Raw genomic sequence first — 27,858 nt, 5'->3', positions numbered from 1 at the left:
AGAGTAATAATTAAAGAGGTACTGTACTTTAGTTTTTCTCAGGGTTCTCAGCAACAAAGTCTTCAAACACTCTATTAATAGCCTCCACTGCCTCCTGCATATCAGAAGCTCCATGGACAGCATTTTTCAACATACTTATTCCAAACTGGGCTCGGATAGAGTCTGGGGACAGAAATCTTGCTTCCTCTGGGTCTGTGGGACCCATCAATCGTCTCCAGTCTGAAATAGCATTCCACTTGGTCAGGATCATGACCAAAGATGGACCCCTGCAAACAACAATGGTTTCAGAAGACTTGGGCTATTGGCAACTGTAGAGACTGCACACACAGCTAAAGACAGAATGCCACAGCTCCATCCAGAGAGCTCATCCTTATTCTTTGTCCTTGTCAGTGTGATTTTGTGCTTTCTTTTTCTTCTTTGTTTATTAATTTTTTTTTTTTTTTTTGGCTGCACGGTGCGTTTTATAGGATCTTAGTTCCCCAACCAGGGATCGAACCTGTACCCCCTGCACTGGAAGCTGGGAGTCCTAACCACTGGACCGCCTGAGAATTCCCTTGCAACAGCGTTTTGTGCTAGAAGAGTGTTGTAGTTTAATTGCAGGGATACGTGCCAGGCACTATTCCAATTACTTTCAATGTAAATTACTTTCAGTATATGAAGTACTTAGCCCTCACATTCGTACCTGTGAGGTAGGTACTATTATCATCCCCATTTTATGGATAAGGAAACTAAGGCAAAGATTAAATATGTTGCCAAAGCAGGGATTTCAAATCAGATACCTCTATATCTAATGTGAAAACCTAAAAAAACAGAGAAAGGAAGGAAGGAGAGAGAGGAAAACAGAGAAGGAAAGAAGGAATTAGACAAAAAAAAAGAACTCCAAATACTACCAGGGTGTCTTTTCATGAATTGTATTAAAAATGCAATATTTTCATGAATTTTTGTATTTTTCAAAGTTTCTACAATGAACAGTTACCACTTTTATAATGTAAAGACCTATATATCAGAAACTTACTCCGATAAAACTTCCAATACATCTTTATAAAAGGCTTTTCCTTTTATTTTAAAATAAATTTTGTCCGCTTCCTCTTCAGTTAGGAGCGTCTCCTTCATCTGTGTTATATCAAATCCAGCCTCTTTGATAAGCGTCAGGATATCCTCTAGGGAAAACAGATATTTGGTAGTCTTGGCAGACTGCCTCTATTTTTGCTCCGTATTCAAGTGGATTGAAATAACTAAGGAAGGTCACACTGTTACTTGAATCCAGTGGTTTTAAAAAACCAAAACTATGCTAAACTCAACTGAAAAAGCACCAGTTGGACGTTCGGAAGAACTTCAGTATGTTAACGCGGATGTTCAGTCTCAGATCCATCTTTCCAGAATCCATCTGGGAGGAAATCTGCTCCTGGGCTAAAAGTGAACACGTGTTTTCATCCCTGTGCTGCACGTGCCAAGGAACTTCCTGCTGCATGTGGATTGAAAGGGCCAGCCTCTCTGAGCTCTTCTCCCTGAACCGGCAGGGCACCACTACGGGAACTAAATGAAGTCAATCTGGTCAAAATTCCACCAACAGCCTAAACTTGGAGCACTCCCTCGTGACGATGAAGGTGCTCATTGCTTTATTCTTTCAACTTTACTGCAGTTTGCAAAATTTCACAAAATTGAAGAAAAATGTATACATCGGCTCTATTTTTATACATTTACCTCTTTGCTCTTGTGTTACATGAGGTTTAATCAGTGCTGCAGTGTGTTCAGGAGGAAAGAAATACTGTATGTCCCTTTCGGCAGCTTCTAGTGAATCACTTCCATACAACTGGTTGATAGGCAAACTCTCCATTGCAAATTGTGCGCATAAACTTTGAAAAAGAAGTCAAGTCAAAAACTTATAACATGACATATAATATAACACAACATAACACAATGTAAAACTATTCATGTTTGCATCGTGCAAGCGGAAGTAACTGCAGAGTGGCTTGGGGCATGCTACTTCCTTCCAGGGAGGAACAGTCGTTAGGAAGAAAGGACATGAACATTTCAGTAATCGTCATAATGGAGACTGACAGCTGTGAAAGATGGAATGAACGCCCTGGTGCAGTGAAAAAGCACAGACTATAGAACCCTGGTGGCATCACTTGTTAGCTGTGTGATACTGGGCAATTAGTTCCCTTCTCTCTGCTTCAGTTGTCTCAAACATAAATATGATAATAAACCCTGTTTTGGAAGGAGGTCTTGAGGATGTAATCAGATGATGTATTTGAAATATATGGTACATATTAAGCTGTCAATAAATATTCCTTCCCCTTCTTTCATCACTAAATAATATCAAGCACTAGAGACGTCATTTGACCCTCTATCAAAGATACCAAATTATAAATATTGAATCCAGGAGACACTGCAGTGGAACCCTCCAGGTGAGCAAAAGCAATAAAAGAGGAGAGTACAGGATGGCTTTGTGGAGAGAGGCAGGAGTGACATTGATGGTAATGGGCAATCCATGTTGGGGTAGACAGTTTATTCTGGTTCCGTTTCTGTATGATAGATGAATACATACCTCTAAAATCAGTTATCGTTCCTCAGTGTTTTTCAGTTGCCCCTTTTTCTTTCTGTCTCTCCATCTATTTATATTTCAGTAGAGGAGATACTTATCGCTCATTACATTTTCTGCCCTTCACACACAGTCCTAAGCAAGCGACCCACAAAATCCAGCCACAGTGAATAACTCCATTCTTGTTAATAGGCTGACATCACTGGAAACTTGGCTTTCTGTCCTCAACTTAAAGACCCTCTTCTTGCCTCTCTGGTTTCAGTGACCATTTCAGATTTCCTTTTTTCGTTATCCAACTTGACCCTCCCACTCAGCCCTTGGCTGTTCTCACACCTCTGGTTTGAAGATATTAGCAGACTAAGACGCTTGGAGCCTGTGATTGCCAGGGATGGGGGATTTGCACAATGAATGATAAAAACAGCCTAACCCATCATCAGCACTGACTCCATTCAATGCAGAGAACTACAAGCAGCCCCTCTGTTAGGCTGTTAGACGTGGTTATTGGAAAAAGTGTGTGTGTGTGTGTGTGTGTGTGTGTGTGTGTGTGTGTGTGTGTGTGTGTGTGTGTGTGTGTGTGTGTGTAAGGATGGGAGAGAAGGGTTGCTGTGTTTCTCTTGCATGCCAGTGACTGTATTTCAGATTAAGCAATGGGGAGTGTAGACTATGACGCCCAAGGGCAGGAAAGGACAGAGCTCTGCTGAAGGAGTTATTTCTAAAGCAACCTGGAAAACGGGGACCGATCAAAAATAATAGTTAAGAGTAATTGTGAACTTGTGGCAACATTAGGGGTCGTAAGGGCTTAGGATGGGAACTCTCACTATAATAGTGGGGAGGAGAGGGGCAATTACTGAGTTCCTTCACCTGGAGAAAATGTCTCTATGCTGGTACGTAGCCTCCACACGTGGAACCACAATTTCTAGAAGAGTGTGCCTACATGCATAGGCCAGGTATTGATAGGAATTCCTCTCTCTGATGCCATGTATCGCATTCTCTGCTACATTTCATTTAAGAGGTTCTGTGGCACCCTGCTCATTCCACATAAAGAGTGTCCAACACATATTATCCTTTACAGCAATTGTCTGGCACAGGAGCAAAGACGTAAGTGAGTAGGGCTAAAAGGAGGGGTGAGATATATCCATTCAGGACAAGTGCAATTCACGATCTCCTACCCAAAAGAAAACATTGCACCTTCCATATACGTGATGTTTCATTAGTCCTGTTATTTATTGCAGCAGTGGGTATGCAAGTTTGCTGTGCCTGATAAAACATCTTTATTCCCGCTCACTTAAACGAGGGCTCTTCTTCCCCTGACTTCAGTCCTACTCTGAAGTCAGCACAAAGAATTCAAGCGAATTACAGTTCAGTTTGTTTCCATCAGCTGCATGCCAAGAATGGAAATGCATGAGATACTATCTCCCTCCTCTAGCTGAGACCAAGCCCAACAGCTAAGATCAAAAACTATTTTTAAAATGCTGCCTAGGTGACTGGCTAACATGCCAGGGTTGAACTGATTACAAAGTTCTAAGATTCATCAGTACTTTAACTTAGTAAATGTTCCTACCAAATTGTAGGCTACATATTGTTAATCATCGTCTTGAAACTCTTTTTTTTTTTAACATCTTTATTGGAGTATAATTGCTTTACATTGTTGGGTTAGTTTCTGCTGTATAACAAAGTGAATCAGCTATACGTATACATATATCCCCATATCCCCTCCCTCCCACCCTCCCTATCCCACCCCTCTAGGTGGGCACAAAGCTCCGAGCTGATCTCCCTGTGCTATGCGGCTGCTCCCCACTAGCTATCTATTTTACATTCAGTAGTGTATATAAGTACATGCCACTCTCTCACTTCATCCCAGCTTACCCTTCCCCCACCCCGTGTCCTCAAGTCCATTCTGTACGTCTGCGTCTTTTATTCCTGTCCTGCCCCTAGGTTCTTCAGAACCATTTTTTTCCCTTAGATTCCATATATATGTGTTAGCATACGGTGTTTGTTTTTCTCTTTCTGACTTACTTCACTCTGTATGACAGACTCTAGGTGCATCCACCTCACTACAAATAGCTCAATTTCGTTTCTTTTTATGGCTGAGTAATATTCCATTGTATATATGTGCCACATCTTCTTTATCCATTCATCTGTCGATGGACACTTAGGTTGCTTCCATGTCCTGGCTATTGTAAATAGTGCTGCAATGAACATTGGGGTGCATGTGTCTTTTTGAATTATGTTTTCTCTGGGTATATGCCCAGTAGTGGGATTGCTGGGTCATATGGTAGTTGTATTTGTAGTTTTTTAAGGAACCTCCATACTGTTCTCCATAGTGGTTGTGTCAATTTACATTCCCACCAACAAGTGCAAGAAGGTTCCCTTTTTGTCTTGAAATGGTTGTGATCAATTAAAGGATCTGAAGCAACTATCACACGCTTCTCAAAAGAACTTCTCCTAACTAGTGCATGGGGCAGATGTGGCTGCCAAGATACGGCCTTTTGGCTGGGTAGCTACCACCTACCAGTCTCAAACCAAGCAGCCCACAACCTTCTCTTGCAAAGCCTCAGAAGAGAACCTTGGACTAGAGCTCTGGTTCCTATACCCCCATATCCCCCAAAAAATCACCATGGCTCCCATGAAAAAAGTTTGAGACCCATGACGTGAATCATACCTGTCTGGAAGGTATTCTTTGGCTTCTTCCACAGAGCTTGGTCCAATTAACTGTTTCCAGTGTCCTAAACCATTTTCTCTTACTAAAACAAGGACTAGAGATGGACCACTGTTAGAAAAGAAGAAACAAAGTTAATGAAAGGATAGCTTGTAGCTATTTATAGGTAGATAATACAAGTGTGTTTGTTAGATGAAAAAAGTAAAATAACCCTTTTTATCAAGAGTATGAAATTAATTTCTGTTGGTGTACTCTCGAGAGCATCTTCATAAAAGAATGGAAGCGGAGAAAGGAAGGGAAGAGAAGGGACTTGGTTCTGATAGGGTGGTCCCTATATCGTCCCCATGCTCCTGCTGATTTATATACCCTTGCTGGCTTTCTGCCCCAGCTGCTGTTTCATTTACTCTTCTAGAAACCTGACAGATTTCTAGCATCCCATTCGTCTCCTAGGACTAGTGATCTTTAGGATTACCAAAGTCCTTGAGAGTCAGTCACAGCTCTCTTACTTGGACTTCAGGATGCTGCACACTCTGGCTTCCAGCATTCAACTCAACTGGACTCCAGGGGCTTCACCCAGAACCTTGCTTTACTCTAATAACATTCCAGGAGGACCAGAGAAGACACACAGTTGAGCAGGGAATCAAAATGGGAGGGAGATTGGCAAAGAAGTAGACTCAGCACATCTTTACAGCATTGAGAGATTTGGCAACTTGTACAGAAAGCAGGGTTAAGAGGTTTAAATGATTCAAACGTAAATCAGACTGTGCTTTCTCAACCTGCAATCTGTTTTACCTGGTCATATTTTCTATAAGATTTCCAAAATAATCTTTATTTTCATGTTCCATGCACAGTGTTTTTGCTTCTTTTTCTGATAACACTATTTGTCTCTGCATCAGTATTTTAAAGCCTTCATCTTGAATAATATTCAAAACATCCTCTAAATAAAAAGTCATAATAAGTTTTAAAGTGCTAGATTATTGGTTATACACACAATACAGACTGTATTATCATGAGGACATAGAATGCATTTCATTCTCATGTGAAATTTAAGTTTATAAAAATAGCTTATTAGATTTTAATTTAAGGTGAATAATATTCTTAACATATCAAATTTATGATGCCATTTCAAATTTTTCAGTGGACCAAAATCTATAGGTTTGGGGATGGGGGATTTATAAAAAAAAAAAAATTGTATAGTCAGATAAGTTTTATTTCACACATAAAGTTAATATAATGACATTCTCAGATGTGCTAGGGCTCAGAAAACAAAATAATTAAGTACATATCTTTTTTTTTTTTTCTTTGCGGTTCGCGGGCCTCTCGCTGTTGTGGCCTCTCCTGTTGCGGAGCACAGGCTCTGGACGCGCAGGCTCAGCGGCCATGGCTCACGTGCCCAGCCGCTCTGCGGCATGTGGGATCTTCCCGGACCGGGCCACGAACCCGTGTCCCCTGCATCGGCAGGCGGACTCTCAACCACCGCGCCACCAGGGAAGCCCTCATATCTTTTAATGTAATTATACTAGAGCTTATTCAAATCCCATGTACAAAGTAGTTAAACAATTTATACTTTATTCCTTACCTTTCCTTTTGTTAAAGAGGGCTGGTCGAAGTAATGCCAGTATCTTTTCTAATTTTATGCCTTTAATTTTTTTAAAATCAGGGATGAAGACATCAATAAACTTAGTATTACTTATATTCTCTTCAACATCACAAAACTGAGATATTTGTTGTCTTTCTAGGTATTCTTGGAAACTGTTGAAGTCCAAAATATAATTATAAACTGAAGTTTAATAATCATGCCAGAAAATTAAAATTGATAATATGTTCACAAATAAATTAGAGTTTAGTAAAACAAATAAATATTGAATTTCACATAAAGGTAAGTTATATCTCTCTATCACATCAAAGAATATGTATTTAGTTCCACCTTTATTGAACCAATCCAAAAATCAGTTACATGAAATCATGTATGTTTGATTTCATGAGAGGATTTTAAGGAGACCAAAATAAAATATGTTAAAAAAATTTTTTCTTTCCTCTATGTAAAGCTTTCCAGATAGTTTCTATTTTTCCTTTTAATTTTGTCTGTGAATCAAGGCTTATTTAGGAATACATTTCATGTTTTCAAATAGATAAGACATTTGGATCATTTTATTATTTATTTCCAACTTTATTGGATTATAATCAGCAAATGCATGCAGTGAGATCTTAATTTTTAAAAATTTGTTAAGGTTTTCTTTGTAAACAAAGCAAATTTATTTGTGGGATTTGAGGTTATATATTCATATTTCATATATTATAGATCATTTATTATACACAATTATGGAATATGTATTTGCCATCCCTATATACCCTTGCTTTTTTGTCTGCTGTGTATTGAGATCTCTGACCATAAAATTATTTTTATCCAGTTCTCTTTGTTTTTCTGGTACTTGTATCTTTATGTAATCTATGTTGTTTGGGACATACATTTTTTGACTACTCTATCTTCTTCATAAATGTTCTCTTATACATCATGTCCTTCTTTATCAAGTTTAACACTTTTAATGTTCAATTCTAATACTTTATTTTTCCTGGCTAATTTTTTTACCATTCCTTTATTTTTTTAATTTTTCTTTGTCTCTTCTAAGTAGAATGTAGATGAGTACAGTTTTTAAAACTTTTTATTTTGAAAAAATATAAATTGGCAGAAAAATTGCAAGATCAGGATAATGAACTTTAGATTCAACAACTGTCAGCATTTTGTCACATTTGTTCTTTCTCTTTCTCTCTCATCCCCCAATGAGAGTGTGTGTGTCTGTGTGTGTGTTTTGGCTTAAGCATTTAAGAATAGACTGCAGATATTTTCACCATTCACCCTCCTAAATACCTCGGGAAAGCTTACACTGATATAAGACTATTATCTCATGAACAGTCCATATTCATATTTCAGCAATTTTATAATACTCTCCTATCGATAGTAATTTTTCCTAATCCTGGATCATACATTGCATGCAGTTGCCTGAAGTGCCTAGGCTTCTTCAGCCTCTAACAATGGCTCAGTCTTTCTTGTCTTTTCTTTTTAATTTCTTTTTTTTTTAACATCTTTATTGGAGTATAATTGCTTTACAATGGTGTGTTAGTTTCTGCTTGATAACAAAGTGAATCAGCTATACATATACATACATCATATCTCCTCCCTCTTGCGTCTTGTCTTTTATGATACTGATATTTTGAAGACTCCAGGCCAGTTGCTTTGTACAATAGGCTCCTCATTTTGGATGGTTTCAAACTATGGAATGGCCCCGTAGTTTCCTATCACATTCTGGGTATGATACTTTGGGAATACCACACCAGTATACATCACAATAGGAGGTACACACTGTCAGCTTTTCCCATTATTGGTGATATTAACATGGCCAGAGTGGTATCCCCCAGTTTTCTCCATTGAAAAGCTACAATTTCCACTTTGTAAATAATAAGAAATCTGAAAGGACACTATTTGAAAATGCATATATTATTCATACAGTGGATTTAGCACCCACTGATGATTTTTGTCTGCATCAATTATTATTATATGGTTTTTAATTTCGTTTGTTTTTGACCTTAATCTGGTAATCTCTATATTTGACAGGGTAGTTCACCTTCTCGTATTTAGTATAACAGCCATATACCTGACTATATTCCTTCCATCTTTATGTCTACTCTTTATTCTACATGAGAGTTTATGTCCTTGATCCTTTAGGTTCTGGTTCTACTTTAAAAAATGGCAGGTGGAAGTTTACAGCACCTGTTAGGCCATGTCTGCAGAAAAAGAGCTGTGAAAACTGATTCCCAGGAAAACATGCTCCCTACCACTTCGTGCTGCCTGCTTGGGTCGATGCGCGGGATAAACACAGGCCAAAGGAAAAGAGGACGTCCATTAAAAGGAAAATACTGCAGACTTTGCAAAATGACATCAACACATCTCATTCCACCCCAATCCCGCCAAGTGCTTAAATTGTTCATCTTATTACGTGCATATTGAAAAACTGGAGACAACTGCTTCCAAAAGGTGGATGCAGTAGACACCTATCTGAATAACAGCACCAGTGGAGCACTGACTCCTCTTATGCCAGCTGTGTTAATAGTGTTTCACAGAATAATTTTTTAAAAAAATGGCTCCAAAATTCTGGTATGAAATCTGGTATCTTTTTGAGCCCAACACTTCCCACCCAAACCTGCTCTCTAACCACTAAGTATCATTTTCCCTTAAAACTCACAGAGTAACTACTACTGTTTACAAAGCCCTTTGTCAGCAGTTGATTTACCCTATGAGTTGTTCTATCCCACTTCAAACTGGAAATTAATGATATTAGGATCTCCCTGCTACCTAAAAATTATGACATCGCTAGGGACCAGCAGATGGACCTACTCAAGAAAAGCCACTATAACTTATTAATAAGACAGCAAGGAAAGTTCCAGAGATGCTCAGCCTAAACATGCAATGGAGGTGGGCTACCCAGAAGGGGGAGACACACATCACGAAGCCTCAGGACTCAGCCACTCTGAACTTGGTCCTGCTCACCCCCCTTTCAGACATGGCTCTGTTAATTCATGGGGTGAGCACTGGAGTTTCTGCATCTTCAGAGGAATAGAAGGCACAAATGGCAAGCACATAAAACCAACAGTCTGTAAATGACTTACGTTCACTTTCGTATATTTACAAACCGTTAACAAAAATATACAACTGTTTAGTTGTTAGCAGTCTCACCACTCACTCACTGCCTTGAGTAAAAGGGCAGAGTACTTTGGTGTCCCTGTAGGACACGGAGAGGCAGAACTGGCATGTGGAGAGACGGGAGAGGGGGCTGGCTTGGGAGCGACTAGGCCTGGTCCCGTTCTACCCCAGGAGGCCAGACTGGTGCGCCCAGCATTAGAGAGACAAATGGGAAATTCTTCCCTTTGTAATCCTCTTGACATAAACTTTGAGGGCAACTCCAGCTTCGTTGAATATATAAAATTTTAGACTGGAAGGAATAGTTGTAGCTTCGACATAAAGATGTTTGTCCTTTTCTTTTTTTTCTTTTTGGCCATGCAGTACAGCATGCAGGAATCCTAGTTCCCTGACCAGGGATCAAACCCGTGACCCCTGCAGTGGAAGCACGGAGTCTTAACCAGATGGACCACCAGGGAAGTCCCTAAAGATGTTTGTCTTTAGATTTGTGATATTTGGACATTACACTCCATTACCTACTAACACATTGTAAACAATTCGTTTCCTGGTCTGGAACTACCTTTCCCTCTTCTGCTTCATCCCCGAGGACTTGGCCGTCTTCTCGTGATCATCCCATGGTTCTTTAGATTCCGTCTCAGAATTAGATTCACTTCCATCCCAGGAAGGCCATTTTTCCTTTGCTTGCGATACAACTAGAATATAGCTTAGGCCACTTGTCATAAAAGAAACAAAATCTTCAAAGTCAGGCTACAAAATAAAATAAAATAAAATAATATTATTAGGCTCCCAAAATGGATAGAGTACCATGGTGGCCCCTACCCAAGTCAAGGACATCTTCCCCTTCATGATCACTGGGCAAGAGAAAGTTACACACAATCCTCCTGTTAACAAACACATCTGTGAAGGACAGAAGTTCACAGCTGGCAGGGACTGATCTTAAAGATAGTCTAATAACTACTCTCAAACTGCCGGATGTTTGCAGATCATCTGGAGGGCTTGCTAAAACACAAATTTCTGGTGTCCGGCCCCAGACTCTATGATTCAGTAGGTTTAGGGTGCCCAGGAATTGGATTTTCTCAAAAGTTCCCAGGTGATGCTCATGTAGCTGGTCCAACCCTTTCCCGGGGCCAAGAGAGATTGTCTGAGTGGTGCGGCTAGTTTATAAAGTGCTGTTCGGTAGAACTTTCTGTGATGACCAGCATGTTCTGTGCTCTCCAGCATATGTAACCACAGCTGCTGAGCACTGAAATGTGGCTACCGCCACTGAGACTCCGAATTTTTAACTTTATTTAATTTTAATGAATTTAAGTTCAAATGGCCACATGTATCTAATGGCTACCATGTTGAACAGTGCATTTCTAGAAGCTACGTCTCCTGACGCCCCCAAGCCATTGCACTTTCTAACACAAAGCACTGCCCCCAGGCAAAAGAGAATCTAAAAAATAGCTTGACAGAAAGGATGTACCTTTAGGTAAAGAAAGGATTAAAGCTTTCCTGTGAAGTTTACCACAGGCAGCCTTCAGCCTGGGATAAGGACCTACAGGAAAGGCCTGGATATTCATTTCCTGACGGCTGATGCAGGGAATCTTAGAGGACATAGCATAAAGAGATCTTCGCTCCAACAAAACACAATCAGAGCATCCACTTTTGCCTGGCTGCCTCTATTTCTACTGGAGATTTCTCCATAGTCCCCATCTTTGGATTAACCAGGATATGGACACCAACAGGGACACCTAGAGCTTACTTGGTTGGTCAGACTCATTCGTCTTTCTATAATGAGGATCTTAAACTTATAGGAATCCACTGTATTTGACAACACAATGGCTTTTTTAACTTTCTTACCTGGTCTGCTATTCGGCTGTAGAAGTACCTCACTTGTTCTTCAGTGAGCATTTTCTTATCCTCTGCTTCTATGACAAATTCTGCATCGATAATCTTCAATTAGAGAGCATGGTCAGGTCCATGTGTGTCGTGGGACCACACAGGTAAAACAAGTCAAGGACATTTGTTTCCTAGGCTTAATAAAACCCCCAGATTTGCATGCATTTCATGGTTGTGCCTCAGCACAATCCATGGGACACGAGGTTGGAAGAGGCCCCAAAATAAGTAAACAAAGAAGGTCCTTTTCATGCCCCCTAGTATTTAGGTTTTCACGGCTTGAACCAGAGATTCCACAATATTTCTATTATTTAAGTGAATTGTCTCAAGATGAAAAAAGAAAAAAAAATCTAATTGAATTCCAAGAAAGACATCATAGTTTTCTGAATCATTCAAAAGACAGACATTTACAGGTACTTCTTAACCATCTATTTTCAAAATTGTTTTCAGTTTCTTCTTTTAAGGCTTTCCTTGGTTAAGTCTGTAACTCGTCATCTAGTATATCTTATTCTGATGGCAACAAAAATATCCAAATTACAGGGAAGGATAGAATTTAAGATGCAGCCATGCTTTGTCTTAAAATTTTTAAATTTAATGACAAATTCAGTGTGCATGTCACCCAAGTATAGCAATGTATAAAATGGACCATCTGCTTTATAGTAGTTTGATTGTTGCTGCTTTGGCTGAAGAAAGAATGCATGATGGGAAGTTCATCAAGAGATACCCAGCCCATCCTGACATGGTTCCCCATGGGACCTCCTCTGTAACACATGCAACATTCTTACAAATTTCAATACAATTTTGTTGTTTCAACACAACATCTTTGTTCAGGGGTCAACAAACCACAGCCCACAGTCAAAACCTGGCCTGCCACCGTTTTTGGAAACAAAGTTTACTGGAACACAGCCATGCCCATTTGTTTATCTACTGTCTAATGCTGCTCTCTCGATATGATGACAGAGTTAAGCTGCTGTGACAGAGATCACATGACCCACAAACCTGAAAATAGTTACTGTCTGGCTCTTTATAGGAAAAGTCTGCTGACCTTTGGTTTAGAATGCAATTTTGCTCTAAAAATTTTTTATTTGGGCTCTAAAAGCAAAACCTTAAATGCTTCCTCATGTTATCATGTATCTAAAAAGGACCATATGTTTGTGACAACACACAGGGAATAAAGCAAGCTGATGTGAGCTTATACAAGTCTGCACTGCTAACAACTAAACACAAAGAAATCTGTTACAATCCAATGCAAGAACTGTAATTTTTATCATTTATATTGGATGCTGGTAGAGCAGAGTTATTTAAATAAGGATGTTGAATAGGTCTAGCCTTTGTAAGACAAGATATTCAAAGAAGACAAAACATTCATTCAAATGAACCAGAAGTTCATTATATTCTGTTTTTCTCTAAATAACAAGCTTGTCTCCAAATTGAAAATTAAGGGATTGTTTTTTTACAGTTAATTTAAAAATTAATTTTACAATTAATTTAAACTATTCTTGGGAAATATCACTTACTTTTTCTTTAATTTCTTTAACTTTTCTAGCAGTCACAGCATTGGGTTTGATAATGGCAATGCTGTATAGTTGGTCTAGGAAAAAAAATAGAAGAATTTCATTTTCTTGGCACAGACTCTAGAGAATGAAGGATTTGGCAATTAGAAATGTAAACTACTAATGTCCAGTGAATTTTTGTCCATCAACAGCTTTGTTATTATGGCATTGCAACTACCAAAGAGTTTCTACTTAGAATCAAAGTACAGTTCCTATATTTGCATGCAGGAGAAACATTCACAAGAGTTTGTAGTCAGTAGGCCGGAAAAGAAAGAGTAGGTGGGCACTATTTTATTTTATTTTATTTTATTCTATTTTATTCTATTCTATTCTATTCTATTCTATTCTATTCTATTCTATTCTACTCTACTCTACTTTTTCTATTCTATTGCCGCATCACACAGCTTGTGGGATCTTAGTTCCCCAACCAGGGATTGAACCCGGGCCCTCAGCAGTGAGAGCACAGAGTCCTACTAACCACTGGACCGCCAGGGAATTCCCGGCACTAGTTATTTTAATACAATTCACGTGCATTAGAATCGCACCCATGATCCATCCAGCTCAGTATCACTAGTGACAACAGTTTCAGTGCAAGCAAACATTACAAACCGATGGCTTTACCATCTATGAATTTATCCACATTTATCTACACATTCTGATGATGAGCTTTTAGTGCAGAATAGCTCACTGAGCAAGCGGTTTGCCTCTGTTCCCTCCAGGGTATGAACACACACTAACACGCCCACTCCGACAATCCAATGAAGGCAGGAAGTTGTTCATCTTAAAGTAAACCAGGAGTGTGGGTCATCAAGGAAGAAATTATTTTTACAAGTTTCTGGAAGATGATGAAGGATGAAATAAGAGGAAACTGCTGTCCAGATTACTCACAGGGCACAGGAGCCCCTGATCGAGGGTAACCTCTGAAGGCAAGGCACAGAGACCAAAGGCAAGGCAAGGGGAGCAAAAGAGATTGCTTCTTTTTTTTTTTTTTTTTTTTTTTTTGCGGTATGTGGGCCTCTCACTGTTGTGGCCTCTCCCGTTGCGGAGCACAGGCTCCGGACGCGCAGGCTCAGCGGCCATGGCTCACGGGCCCAGCCGCTCTGCGGCATGTGGGATCTTCCCGGACCGGGGCAGGAACCCGTGTCGCCTGCATCGGCAGGCGGACTCTCAACCACTGTGCCACCAGGGAAGCCCGAGATTGCTTTTTAAGCTGAATCCAGTATCGCACAAAACATCATTGATGCTACCAGTCCTTTATCAATTAACACTGGTGTCATTACCAGCTTTGTGCTGCAAGTGATGCTGTAATGAGTATCCATGTACACAATTTCCCTCACTATTACTTTAAAGTAAATTTACTTACCAACACTTCCATAGCTTGCTTCCCCAGCATCCTCTGAATCTGAGTCTACAAACACAATTTCATGATACTGTGGAAAAGGAATGGAAATAAAACAGTTACATTTTAATACGATAGTGAAAGAGTTTTTAGAAATTTTGTTTTTAATCAATATTTATAATCCAAGGGATAGAAAGTAAAGTGGAAATGTGCCTGCATTTATCTAACACTACTTTTCCCCAACCTTCCCACTAAAATAAAATTAGGAATAAACAGAGTGGGGAGACAATGAGAAATAACGCATATATGTGCTGTATGGAAAATGCTTAAAAACAAAATATTTAAAACTTAAGAGCACAAGGAATAAAATAAGAAAGAAGCAGAGATTAACAAGTAAGAAAGCAATAAACATATAATTATTATGGTAAAGATTGAAAGGGCATTTGTACGCTTCAAGATCCATTCCTGACCACTGCTCTTAGTAAATGAGGAACAGAGGGCTTCCCTGGTGGCACAGTGGTTGGGAGGAACAGAAAGATACTTCCTTAACTTATGAAAAAAAAAAAAAGCCTTTCTCAAAACAATAGCCAATTTCCTACTATAGAGTAAAACACTAGGAAGGATGGGGGATTCTTAATTTCTGGAGAAGTCCTGAAAGTGCTTCTGTGATTCTGTAAACAACCTGAAAGGTTTATATATTTACATATATACATTTCAGGGGCAAGAGATTTGCAGAATTTCAGATTCTCAATGGAATATAGACCCAAAAATGTTTGGAAATAACTACACTGAAAGCATTCACTCCTATTATAGTCAGGAATAAGATAATTATGCCAGCTATAACTTCAAAGTGACCTGCCTTGTATTTATTGGACCTGCCCTGACAAACAGGGCAGCTACTAACCACATAATGCTGTATTTGAGCACCTGAAATGAGGTTAGTCCAAATTAAGATGCGCTATAAATGAAAAATACACAGCACATTCCAAAGATTTAGTTTGAAAAAATAAATCTGGAATACCTTATTTTTTACATTGAGTACATATATTTTTAAACATTTTATTGATGTATAGTTGATATACAATGTTGTGTTTAATTTCTGCTGTACATCAAAGTGACTCAGTTATACATATATATATATATAACATTATTTTTTCATATTCTTTTCCATTATGGTTTATCATAGGATATTGAGTATAGATCTCTGTGCTATTCAGTGGGACCTTGTTGTGTATCCATTCTATATATAATAGTTTGTATCTGCTAATCCCAAGCTCCCAATCCTTCCCTCCCCCCAACCCCTTGGCAACCACAAGTCTGTTCTCTGTGTCTGTGAGTCTGTTTTTGTTTCGTAGATATGTTTATTTATGTCATATTTTAGGTTATACATATAAGTGATACCATATGCTATTAGTCTTTCTCTTTCTGACTTACTTCACTTAGTATGAAAATCTCTAGTTGCTGCAAATGGCATTAATTCATTCTTTTTTAATGGCTGAGTAGTATTCCACTGTATATATGTACCACATCTTCTTTATTCATTCATCTGTCAGTGGACATTTAGGTTGTTTTCATGTCTTGGCTATTGTAAATAGTGCTGCAGTGAACATAGGGGTGCATGTATCTTTTTGAATTATAGTTGTGTCTGGGTATATGCCCAGGAGTGGGAGTGCTGGATCATATGGTAGCTCTTTTTAAGGAACCTCCATACTGTTTTCCCCAGTGGCTGTACCAATTTACATTCCTACCAACAGTGTAGGAGGGTTCCCTTTTCTCCACACCCTCAACAGCATTTATTATTTGTAGATTTTTTTAATGATCACCATTCTGTCCAGCGTGAGGTGGTATCTTATTGTAGTTTTGATTTGCATTTCTCTAGTAATCCAAAAGCTGAGCATCTTTTCAGGTGCCTGTTAGCCCTCTATGTGTCTTATTTGGAGAAATGTCTATTTAGGTCTTCTGCCCATTTTTTGACTGGGTTGTTTGTTTTTTGTTATTAAACTGTAGGAGCTGTTTGTATATTTTGGAAATTAAGCCCTTGCTGGTCACATCATTTGCAAATATTTTCTCCCAGTCCATAGGTTGTCTTTTCGTTTTGTTTATGGTTTCCTTTGCTGTGCAAAAGCTTGTAAGTTATATTGAGTACATCTTTGAATGGCAATCTTTTTAATATACTGGATGTAAGAAAAGATGTTTTAAAAATTAATTTCACCTGTTTCTTTTTTTATTGTTTTCAATTGACTAGTAGAATATTATAAATTACGTATGTGGCTCACATCGTGGCTTGTATTTTATTACTATTACTGCGCTAGACAAGGCAATTGATAAGAAAACTAAATAATAGAAGTGTCCAACAAAATGGAGTAATATAAAATAAACATAAGATATTAATAAATTTCTTACATACCCACTATTATTCATTAAAACAGGATGTCATTCTGCAAGAACAACAATAAAGCCACAGTACAGAGCACACGTAGAGAAAGCTGGGTACAGTATAGCAATTAGAAGAATGTGTTTAAAAGTCGTTCTGCCTGACTTCAAATTCTGCTTTTACCTCCTACTAGTTGCCTGTTTCTAAGGAAAGGACATAATGTTTTTAAGCCTGTCTTATCGTTCATAAATACTTCATAAGGTTTCTCCAGGTTCATATTCGAGATGACAACATAGAAGGCTCCTGAACTCACTTCCTCCCTCAGACATACCAAACCTACAGCTGCTTGTGGAACAGTTCCCAACTGAGTGACTCCTACATATCAGACAAATGAGAAAAGAACACATACCGAATCGGGTAGGAGAGCCTGAGTCACGGTTTCGCCGTAAACTCCATCTCCGGCACAGCAACATACAATTGAGAGGGAACTCACAACTCCCAGCATCTCCCTGAGGACTGAAGGGCTTGAACCCAACATCTAGTGACCTCAGTTTTAAGACTTCCAACTGAGAGATGGGGCCCCCAGATGCCTGGCTGTAAAAGCCCTGGGGCTTGCATCCAGACTATAGTAAACTGAGCTCTTAACAGGCTTGGCTTGTGCTGGACTCCCTGTGGCTGTCCCCCCAGGGCTCAATGCAGGGGCCTATTTGCAAATCTGATAAGCTATAGCCTGAGGGTCAGGCTTCTAATTTAACACAGGTCTAGGGCTGACAGCAATCCTTTCCAGAGACCAGGGAAGCCAGCAGGGGCCATCTTCATGCTCTCCCTCTGCCCCGCTCCAGGTCACTAGTGTCTTTGTGAAGATAGCCTGTGTGCACATCTGGTACCCTGGCTTTTGTGGCTGTTACTCCAAGGACACAGCACTTGATAGCCCGGCTCTGGCCCCCAGCAGGGCTGGTGTCCCTGGGTTCAGTAGAACCAGCAATGGATAAACCATCCAGACAGAAAATCAGTAAAGAAACATTGGACATGTTAGACTAGATGGATTAAACAGATATATCCCGAACATTCTATCCAAAAGCAGCAGAATACACATTCTTCTCAAGCACACATGGAACGTTCTCCAGGACAGATCATATGTTAGGCCACAAAACATTTAAGAAGATTGAAATCATATCAAGCATCTTTTCTAACCACAATGGTCTGGAACTAGAAATCAATTAAAAGAAGACAACTGGAAAATTCACAATGTGGAGATTAAATAACATGCTACTGAGCAACCAGTGGGTCAAATTAGAAATCAAAAGAGACATAAAAAAAATCTAGAGATGAGTGAAAATGGAATTACAGCATACCTAAACTTATGGGATGTAACAAAGGTGTTCTAAGAGTGAAGTTCATAGCCTATATTAAGAAAAGAGAAGGATCTCAAATAAACAACCTAACTTTACACTTTAAGACACTAGAAAAAACAAGCAAACAAAAATGAAGCCAAAGTCAGCAGATGAAGGAAATAAAGATCAGAGCAGAAATAAATAAAAGAGAGACTAAAAAGACAATAGAAAAAAAATCAATGAAACTAAGAGCTGGTTTTTGAAAAACTAAAACAGAACTTTAGCTAGACTGTGAGGAAAAAAAAAGAGAGAGAAGACTCCAATAAATAAAATTGGAAGTGAAAGAGGAGACATTATAACTGAGAAGACTCCAATAAATAAAATTGGAAATGAAAGAGGAGACATTATAACTGATACCACAGAAACACAAAGGATCTTAAGAGACTATTATGACAAGCTATGAAATCGCTCTCTCAAAAAGTTATCTGCCCTCCCATGATCATTGCACCATTATTTACAGTAGCCAAGATATGGAAACAATCTAAGTGTCCATTCATGGATGAATGGATAAATACATGATATATATATATATACATGATGAAATGCTATTCCTCCATAAAAAAGGAGGAAATCTTACCATTTGTGACAACCTGGATGGAGCTTGAGGGCATTAATGTTACATGAAATAAGTCAGAGAAAGATAAATACTGCATAATCTCTCTTATATGTGGAATCTGGAAAAAATAACTCATAGGCACAGAGAACAGAATGGTAGCTGCCAGAGACGGAGGGTGATGAGTAGGGGAATTGGGTGAAGGAGGTCAAAAGATACAACTTCCAGTTATAAGATAAATAAGTTCTGGGGGTGTAATATACAGCATGGTGACTATAGGTAATAACGTGTATTGTATATTTTGGAAGTGGCTAAAAGAGTAGATCTTAAAATTTATCATGAAAAAGTTTTTCAGAAAAAAATTAACTATGTGACATGAAATGTTAACTAAGTGTAGTAATCATTTCCCAGTATACACATATATCAAATCATTATGTTGTATACCTTAAACTAATAAAATGTTAGTTGTCAATGATATCGATAAAAGTGGAATGTAAAAGATTAAATGAGGATATCTTTCTGAAAATCTTAGCAAACAGTAAGTCCACAATAATTCCTAGTTACTATAATTTTCAAAAAGAAGTAGGGGGAGTGGGAAGAGGGAGGGAGGAAGGGAGACGGAGAGAAAGGAAGGGCGAAGATTCCCTGAAAAACAAGAAAACCTGAAAATGTACAGAAAAATGTCCTTGGGTGAGAAAAATCACTATTGTAAATGTAAATTCCCCATATTTGTCATTTGTCAGTTTTCCATCAAAATGTTCATTTTTTTTTCCTTAATACTTTTAAAGTACTTTGTACACACTATGGATATTAGCACGTTGATACACAGTGCAAGCTTCTCTCCAAGTTTGCTGCTTTCCTTTTACATTTTATTCAAACTTTTAAATAATCAAATCTATCAATTTTTTCTTTTTTTGATATCTCTGCCTTATACTATACTTACGAGGCCTTTCTCAACCTATGACAAGATAAATGTTTTCCAATATTTTCTTCTAATACTTTCATGCTTTGTTTCAACATATTCAGCTCTTTAATTCATCTGAAATTTGTTTATGTATATGAGGAAAGAATACAAATCTCTTATACAAATAGTTAACCCAATATTACTAAGTTTGTTTTGTGAGTTTTTTATCCTTTCCTGATTTAAACTGACACTTTTTTATAGTAAATACTTAATAAAAGCTTGAGCCTATACCTTCTCATTATTTCTATTCTTCAGTATTTCTCAGCTAGTCTCTATTTTTTGTTTCTTGTTTTTGTTGTTTGTTGTTTTGTGTGCATGTGTGTGTGTTTAAATAACACCAACCACTCCTATTTATCTGCCTATATTTCTGATCACTTTCCTATATGGCTTACTTTCTTATGCTATTATGTTCATATCTCTACATGCTTTATGGTTCATTTCTGAATTTTAAAATATTTTATTATTACACAGGTAATACATTTCACACACATAGGATCTTATTCTAAGCATCCTATTAAATAATACTCTATTTTTCATTTGTCAGTCTATCTTGGCCCTCTTTCCATATCAATAAACAGAGCTAGAAGATACTAAATAATATTCCACTGTATGAATTTGTATAATTTATGACATAAATTACAGGCACTTATGTCATCTCTTCACTGTTGCTAGGCATTTAGGTTAATTCCAAATTTTTAATAACATAGACAACACTGAAATAAACATCGTTTTCTATATTTGTTTCATTATTTTCTTAAGGAAAATTATTGGAGTGTAATTGCTCGGTCAAAGGATACATGTGTTTTTTAAGGCCTTTGATTCATATTGCCAAAATACTTTCCAAGAAAGGTTGCACCATTTAGACACCTAGATAGCTATAAAACTAGGGGAAATGCTTTAGGAAAACAAACCAAAAAAAGACATAATGCATCTTTTTTTAAAACTAATTTTTAAAAATAAAATTATCAGGAATCCAAAGTATTACCTGAGGTCGAACCATTTCACCTGCTGCAATTTTCTTCTCCTCATTGATCAAGGTAATAATTTTTTGACTCACAAGTGGTGCATTTGCACCCTTGATTTTTGCCACAATTTTGCCATTCTATAAGGGGAAACAAAAGCGGGAAGGAAACTCATTTTCAGAATGGGTCAAGAATTAACACTTCAGCTGGACTAACTCACCCCACCCTGACCCACCAATCCCTTTTTAGCTACTGTAATTAGTCATTTTAAAATAAGTATTCGTGATATAAAAGTATTTCCATTTGGTAAATCCAGCTCTTTGAGTTCTACCTCTAATTTATCTGTCCTACAACCAAAGACAGGCTATCGCTGCATTAAATTTTAATGGTTCTGTACAGGCCTCCCAACACTACTCCCCCTAATTATTTTTGATACTACTCCCCTTTGTCTGTCTTTCAACACATATTTACTAAACACCAGTTTACTAGCATTGTATCAGGCATGATGGTACAGAATAATAGTCCTGGTACCTAATGTAATTAAATTACCAAAAAAAAAAAACCCAACCCCGCAAACACATTTGAGATAACAACCATGACAGGTACCACCAAGAGAGGTACAGAGAGCTGGGAGCATCTATAGGAATTTGTTCTGATCAAGAACATTAGCAAAGGTACTTCGTCAATATCAGGAATTTAAAATGTGAAGGATAGGTTAAGAAATAAAAAGGAGAAGAAAGGGCATTCTAGGCAAAAGGAATAGAGCCACAAGCGTCCTACGGCTAGAAGGGAATATGGCAAATAAGAAGGCCAGTGGAGAAAGTGAGGGGATGCCTGGTATGAGACGAAGCCCAACAGCTAGGGGGAGCCATACCGTGCAGAGCCTTTTGGGTCATGGGAGGATGCTGCCTTTATCCTAAGTGTGGTGGGCAGCCTTTTGAATGTTTAAACACAGGCAGGGACCACAATTAGAACTGCTAAAGATCCGTGGAAAGATCATCTTACCTACCATATGGAGAAAGGGTTAGAGGTGCAGCAGGAGAAGCTGCTTGTATACAAATCGGAAGCTATTCTAGAGGTAAAGATGGAAGAGACAGTTCCTCAGTCTACAGCGGTGCTGTTGGAGATGGAAAGAAGGGAAAGAAGCAGACGAGTGTGAGAAAGACTTGGGTAGTTAAATTAACAGGACCAAGGTCTGGTGTGCATGGGGTGTGAGGTAAGGAGAAGTCACCACGATGACTTTTCTGTTTCTGACTTGAGAAACTGAGTAAGTTGAGATGTTATTCACCAAATGAGGCAACTCTAGAAAATAACGTTTCCAATGGGGATGGGGAAGCCCAGGAGTCTGCTGTTGGACCAGTTCATTGTGAGATGCCCTTGAGACACCAGAGGAGAGATCAAAGGCCCAGTTGGATACACCAGTCTGGTGCTCAAAGTATAGGATTCAGCTGAAGACATGAACTTGAGTTATTGATATATGAGGCAATGATTGAAACTGTGTGTCGAAGAAGTTTTCTAAGGAGAGTATATAGCATGATAAAGTTGATATGTAATGGCTGCATGAAGAAAGGTGAACCTGCAAAGGTGAACCTGCAAAGGGGAGGGGGAGTAGCATCTAGGAAGCAAAAGGAAAACCAAGTCACAAAAGCCAAAAGAAGAAAGTGTTCCAAAAAGGAGGGCATGGTCACCACATTTACTGCATTTGAGAGGTACAAAACGATGAGCACCTAAAAGCATTCATTATATTTAGCAACAGGCTGGTCACTGGATACATTAGCAACAGCCAATTTGGTGGAATAATCAGAAAGAAGTTAGATTGAATGGGTTGAAGAATTAATGGGATGAGAAGAAATGGAGTGGAAATAAATATAGAAACTCTTCTGAGCAGTTTAGCTGTGAGGTAAAGCATAGAGGCGAATGGTAGCTGGAGAGGGACGTGGTATCAAAAAGAGGTATTATTTCTTTTCATTGGAAAGATTTAATCATATTCAAAGGCCATAAGAAGGCTCCAGTTGAGAAAGGTTTGAATGAAACCTGACACTCTATTTACTATTTCCCACTAAAAGGAACCGCCAAGAGCTTTCTAATATCCATTGAAAAAGCCCTTCCTGCTGAGACGCTGGAATGAATTTGCTGTCAGCTAAGAATGCTGCCCACTGCAAACGTGGTTTTGTGGTCACAGATTGAGATTCTTTTTTTTTTTTTTTAATTTTTATACAGTGTTTCAAGGTTACTTTCCATTTGCAGTTATTACAAAATATTGCCTAAATTTCCCATGGAGATTCTTAAATTAGAACATTGAACAGGGAGCAACGGACGATAACAAAGTCTGAGGCGTGACTGGAGGAGGTGCGTTGGAGATTTCATTGACAGTTAGGAGGTGAAGAATCGAGAGGCCAGGATGTTGAAGTCCCAGAGTGATGGCAGCACGTGGGTTTGAAAGGAGGATTTTGGGCCACATGCCAAAGTCTTCAGGGTGGGCAGGGGTCTGCTGCTCAGATCTGACTCGCTCAGCAGGTGATGGCCGCCCCAGAGCTGCAGACGCTACATGGTGGCCACCTGCTCAGCCTCCCTTCCTCAGTCCCAGGCTCCCAACTGCTGCTGCTACTAAAGCCTTCTCGTTGTCCAATTAGCCCGCCGAGCCCACTTCTGCCTCGTGCAGTTACCTAAACGACATCTAGGCCAGGGCTCAGCAAACTATGACCCAGTACAGAGATAGTATTTCTGCAAAGCTGAAACACTTACTCTCTGGCCCGTTACAAATAAGCTGGCTCACCCCTCACATAAATCATCAAATCCTTCCTAGCCAATTCCTAGCCAACTGACAGCAAGATCTACAGTGTAGTTTTTTAAATTCAATTAACCCAGTCATTCACCTCCCAGAAGTAGCTGTACGATTATTGTTTAACACAAGCAAAAATTATATCTGAGAAGTGTTTTTTTAATAATTATTTATAATATCAAAAAATGCCTTTTCAACAGCAAGAGAACAGTCCAAACCCTCTCTGGGAGGTGTTTCCTTACTATCCCAATTCTTCAGCTGTGTAGCAGCTATGCTCTGTATCACACAAGTTAGTACTTACCCAGATATTCTTCTTTTAGGAAACAGCACTTATAAGGTTTTTCTGATTATTAAAGTTGTGTTTATCTTGGAATATTTGGAAAATATTGAAAAGTATAAGAAGAAAATTTAAATTATGCATCCTTTCCCCATACATAGAAAACTACTATTAACTTTTGGTGAATACACTGCCTGCCTTCTTTCTATGCATTTGTAAATACAGAGATAAAAGCGATATACAAGATAGTGATCATACAAATATTTCCTCGTATTGGTATACATGAATATTTATAACCAATTCTCTTCCACTGGGTACCCAAGACATTTCCAATTTTTCACTCCTTTAAGTAATAATTCATCATACAAGTCTCTGATATTTCCCTAGGAAAGGTAAATACCATTTTATTTTTCTTTTCCCTGATCAACTAAATGTGTGGTAGTCTAATCTTCTCAATCCGTTATGAGCTCCTACAGGTCAAGTTATAAATATTTTAATTGACAAGCATATTTAAGGCAAAAAAAAGTCTACAGTTACTGTCATCAGAAAACAGTTCCAGTAGTTGTACAATGTTACTTGCTCTTTAGCTGCAAATTGGAATCTGATAATACACTTGAGATGATAAATATACTTACAACACTAAAGAGAAAAACAGGTTCACATTTATCTCTAAATGGCTGCAAAGTCACAATGCTGTCAGCTTCCGCCTGAAAAAGATTATTTCATATAATAATAAAGGACGCTACACTCAAGTCATTTGATGTACTATATTCAAAAAATGCAGAGATACTTTTTTCTATGTTTACTACAACATTTTATGAGTATGTTATAGCTGTTTTTAGAATCAAATTACACATTCTGGCAGTTCAGACCCTGCATCATTTGCCTTCAACCTTACTTCTCACTGTTCGTCTTTACCCAACCTGCAGCTAAACTCAGCTCCTGTGGTCTGCGTTACACCACCTGCACTTTCCGCCTTGTTACCTGCTCCTGCCCTTCCTTTTCCAACCGAGCTCCAATGTTCTCCAAGAACTCTGCCTTGACCCTCCTGCCGCAAATCATCTCCCCTCCACATAGCACTTCACTACCCTTCTCTCCGGGCACCTATAGTTCCTTTCAATATTGTACTACCGTTATGGGCACCTAGCTCATCTCTGTTTGGAGAGCTGCATGCACAGAGAGATGATGTTTTATACTCACCCTCGCATGTCACCCCCCACCTTATCAGTCAGAGGGCCATGCATAAAAAGGAGCTTCCTAAATGTTTCTTGAATAAACTGGTGGTCAGATTTCAAAGTCTTTGATTTTAAAGTTTTCTCACAAATTTCAAGTTGTCCTAAATTGATTACCAACAACTATATATTAAGTAATAGTATGTTCCTGCATATTAACATAACATCCCTTGGGCCAGCTGTCAGGATACGTTGTGTTGTAGGGTCTTCTACATAAGAGTTGTTTTTTGGAACCTAAGGCAATTGTTTTCAAACTGGGATTTCTAGAGGTGCCTCAACCGTGGCCAAGGATGGTGAGGGCGGAGCCGAGCCAAGGCCCCTCAGCCCGGTGTCAGCCAGCCAGAGGGGCTGTGTTGTAATCTTTTTTTGGCATATTGAATTCTACATCATTCTCTTTTCTTTCTCTCCTTTTCTTTCTTTCTTTTCTTTCTCTCTTTTTAAAAAAGTAGGTTCTATTGTTGAAAGGAACTAATCTATAATATTAAAAGACAGTAGCCAAAGATTACATTTAAAAGTAGTCTAACCATCATCATTACAATTTTTATATTATAATAAAGTGTTAACAAAGCATTTGGTAATATTCCTTAAAAACTATAATATAAAACATTTACTGAATTTTTATATGTATAGGCATAATGTTAGGACAAGTCTTCAAGTCTTTTAAAAGGGGCACATAATAGAAAAAATTTGGTACTGACCATTCAGCTTAGGGTGATTTCAATAGGTAATGAACCTCATAGGTTTCAATTTTGGACTTAAGTTTACAAGTTCAGAAAGGATCCCTTTCCCTGATAAACTGCAGGAAAAAAAGTATCCAGCAGAGGGCGCCCCTCCACTGCGCCCAGCAGAGGTTTGGAGACTTTAAAAAAATTTTTTCACTGTTGATGAGCTGATCATAGCAGAAAAATAGTATCGATCTATGTGAATATACTGCAGTTGGATATGCTCACACAGAAGAGGAACCATTCAGAGACAATGCTCAAAGTTTTTTGTTGTTAATTTCAACAGATGGTAGCATTATGAATAGGACATATTTTGGAAAGGGTTTACTAGCACTTCCCAGTGATATAGACATAGTGATGAAATGAACTGGTCTGGACGTGTTTCTGTCCAATAGAGCTAGAATGTGAGTCACATATATAATTTTAAATTCTCTAGTAGCCACATTTAAAAACTAAAACACAGGTGAAAATAATCTAATAATATACTTTACTTAATCCAGTATATCCCCCAAATGATCATTTTAACATATCATCGATGTAAAAAATTAATGGGATATTTCACATTCTTTTTTCATATGAAGGCCTCAAAACCTAGTGTGTATTTTACCCTTAGAGTACATCTCAATTTGTGGGCCAAATTTTAATCATAAATAATTGATCTCTAATTAGATTTCATAAAGTTTACAGTCAAAGAGGTAGATTCACATATCCAGGTTGTCCCAGATAATTTTAAAAGTTTTACAATAACCGAATGGAGTATCTGTTTTTTTATATAAATTTAATACAATTACACTAGCCACAGTTCGCGTGCTCAAAAGCCATTTATGCCTAGTGGTTATATTAGACAACAAAGCTCTAAGCAGTTGATAATTTGACATGGATAAACGGAATAATCAATACATTGGGGACTCATGAGACCCCAATGGGTCTCTCATGAGACCCTAATGAGTTTGGCTGTAATATTTTAATCTGTTGTCACATGTGGGAGGCAAATAAGGGAGGGTAAAATCGCTACCATTTTACAATTAACTGGGTAAATGACCAGAGTCCTACCCAGTGCTTTCCAGTAAAAGGCATTTACAGCCCTTATTCTGAACACACACCATATGGTCAAGTGAAAAGAAGTAAGGCAATAGACAGATAACCATTTTTATGTTTTTCTAACGTTCACAACCATGGTAAATAACCTCAGTATTATAGGAATGGGATAAAAATTACATTCGTTCTCAGATCCAGTAGAATTAAATATAGAGTAAAACTGCTAACTAAACACTGTCCATTTTGAAGAGTTGACAGATTGTTTGAATTAAGACAATCCTTAAAGAGACTATAAAGTAACAAGAAAATAATAGTTTAATGGAAATGAAAGCCTTACTACAGCAAAATGCAGAATTTCATCTTCGTTCAGCTCATTTTTCAATTTTCTGAATAAGGTTTGCATTGCTTTGCAAGGTCCACACCAGGCTTGGTAAACATCGATCACTAGAAGATAATAATAGTTGTGAAAGAACAGAGTCAAAGAGTCTAGAGTAGCAGCTTATCCCAATCTTTGGGGCAGGGGCAGGGTAAAAACAGAGCAGCTTTTTATTCTGGTAAGTGGGGCGTGGTGCTCCATGTTGGGGTGCCTGGAGGTGCCCTGGATCCAACTCCGGATGGCGAACACCTGCAGAGCCCCAGTACCTGTTAGGCCTTTGTTCTGCAACATCTCCTCCCACAGGCTTTGATTATTGATGGTCTCCTGCAAAAAGGAAGGTGCTGTCAAAGGTCTTCAAGGGACAACGCACCCAGTAAAGACTTGTTGATGTGTCATGCCCACCTGTAACTGGATTTCTCGCTGTTTGCTTGCCATGTATCCGCTATCACATGAAAGGGGGAAGAAAAATAGAAAACACGTCAAAGGAAATTTAAATAATGTTCTTTATTCATTC

The 27,858-nt window shown here is 38.4% G+C and overlaps 2 protein-coding genes across 5 annotated transcripts in view; one reads left to right on the top strand and one right to left on the bottom strand.

The window, feature by feature from the left end:
* Nucleotides 1–27,858, top strand: part of PNPLA8 (patatin like phospholipase domain containing 8) — a 135,028-nt gene that overhangs the window by 7,705 nt on the left and 99,465 nt on the right. The gene's annotated exons all lie outside the window — the stretch shown is intronic.
* On the bottom strand, nt 29–27,779 carry NME8 (NME/NM23 family member 8). The gene is made up of 15 exons (XM_060156191.1): nt 27,747–27,779; nt 27,611–27,668; nt 27,306–27,412; nt 24,612–24,683; nt 20,941–21,057; nt 14,695–14,761; nt 13,296–13,369; nt 11,743–11,835; nt 10,460–10,647; nt 6,784–6,956; nt 5,997–6,141; nt 5,208–5,315; nt 1,705–1,856; nt 1,016–1,160; nt 29–266 (listed from the first exon to the last, which is right to left on the bottom strand). The coding sequence occupies exons 1-15, from the start codon at nt 27,777–27,779 to the stop codon at nt 29–31; spliced, it is 1,770 nt and encodes a 589-aa protein (XP_060012174.1).

The sequence above is a fragment of the Lagenorhynchus albirostris genome, chromosome 8 (assembly GCF_949774975.1).
Source record: "Lagenorhynchus albirostris chromosome 8, mLagAlb1.1, whole genome shotgun sequence".
NCBI classification, from domain to species: Eukaryota; Metazoa; Chordata; class Mammalia; order Artiodactyla; family Delphinidae; genus Lagenorhynchus; species Lagenorhynchus albirostris.
The sequence above is the reverse complement of the archived record's forward strand: the minus strand, read 5'-3'. Positions and strand labels throughout refer to the sequence as shown.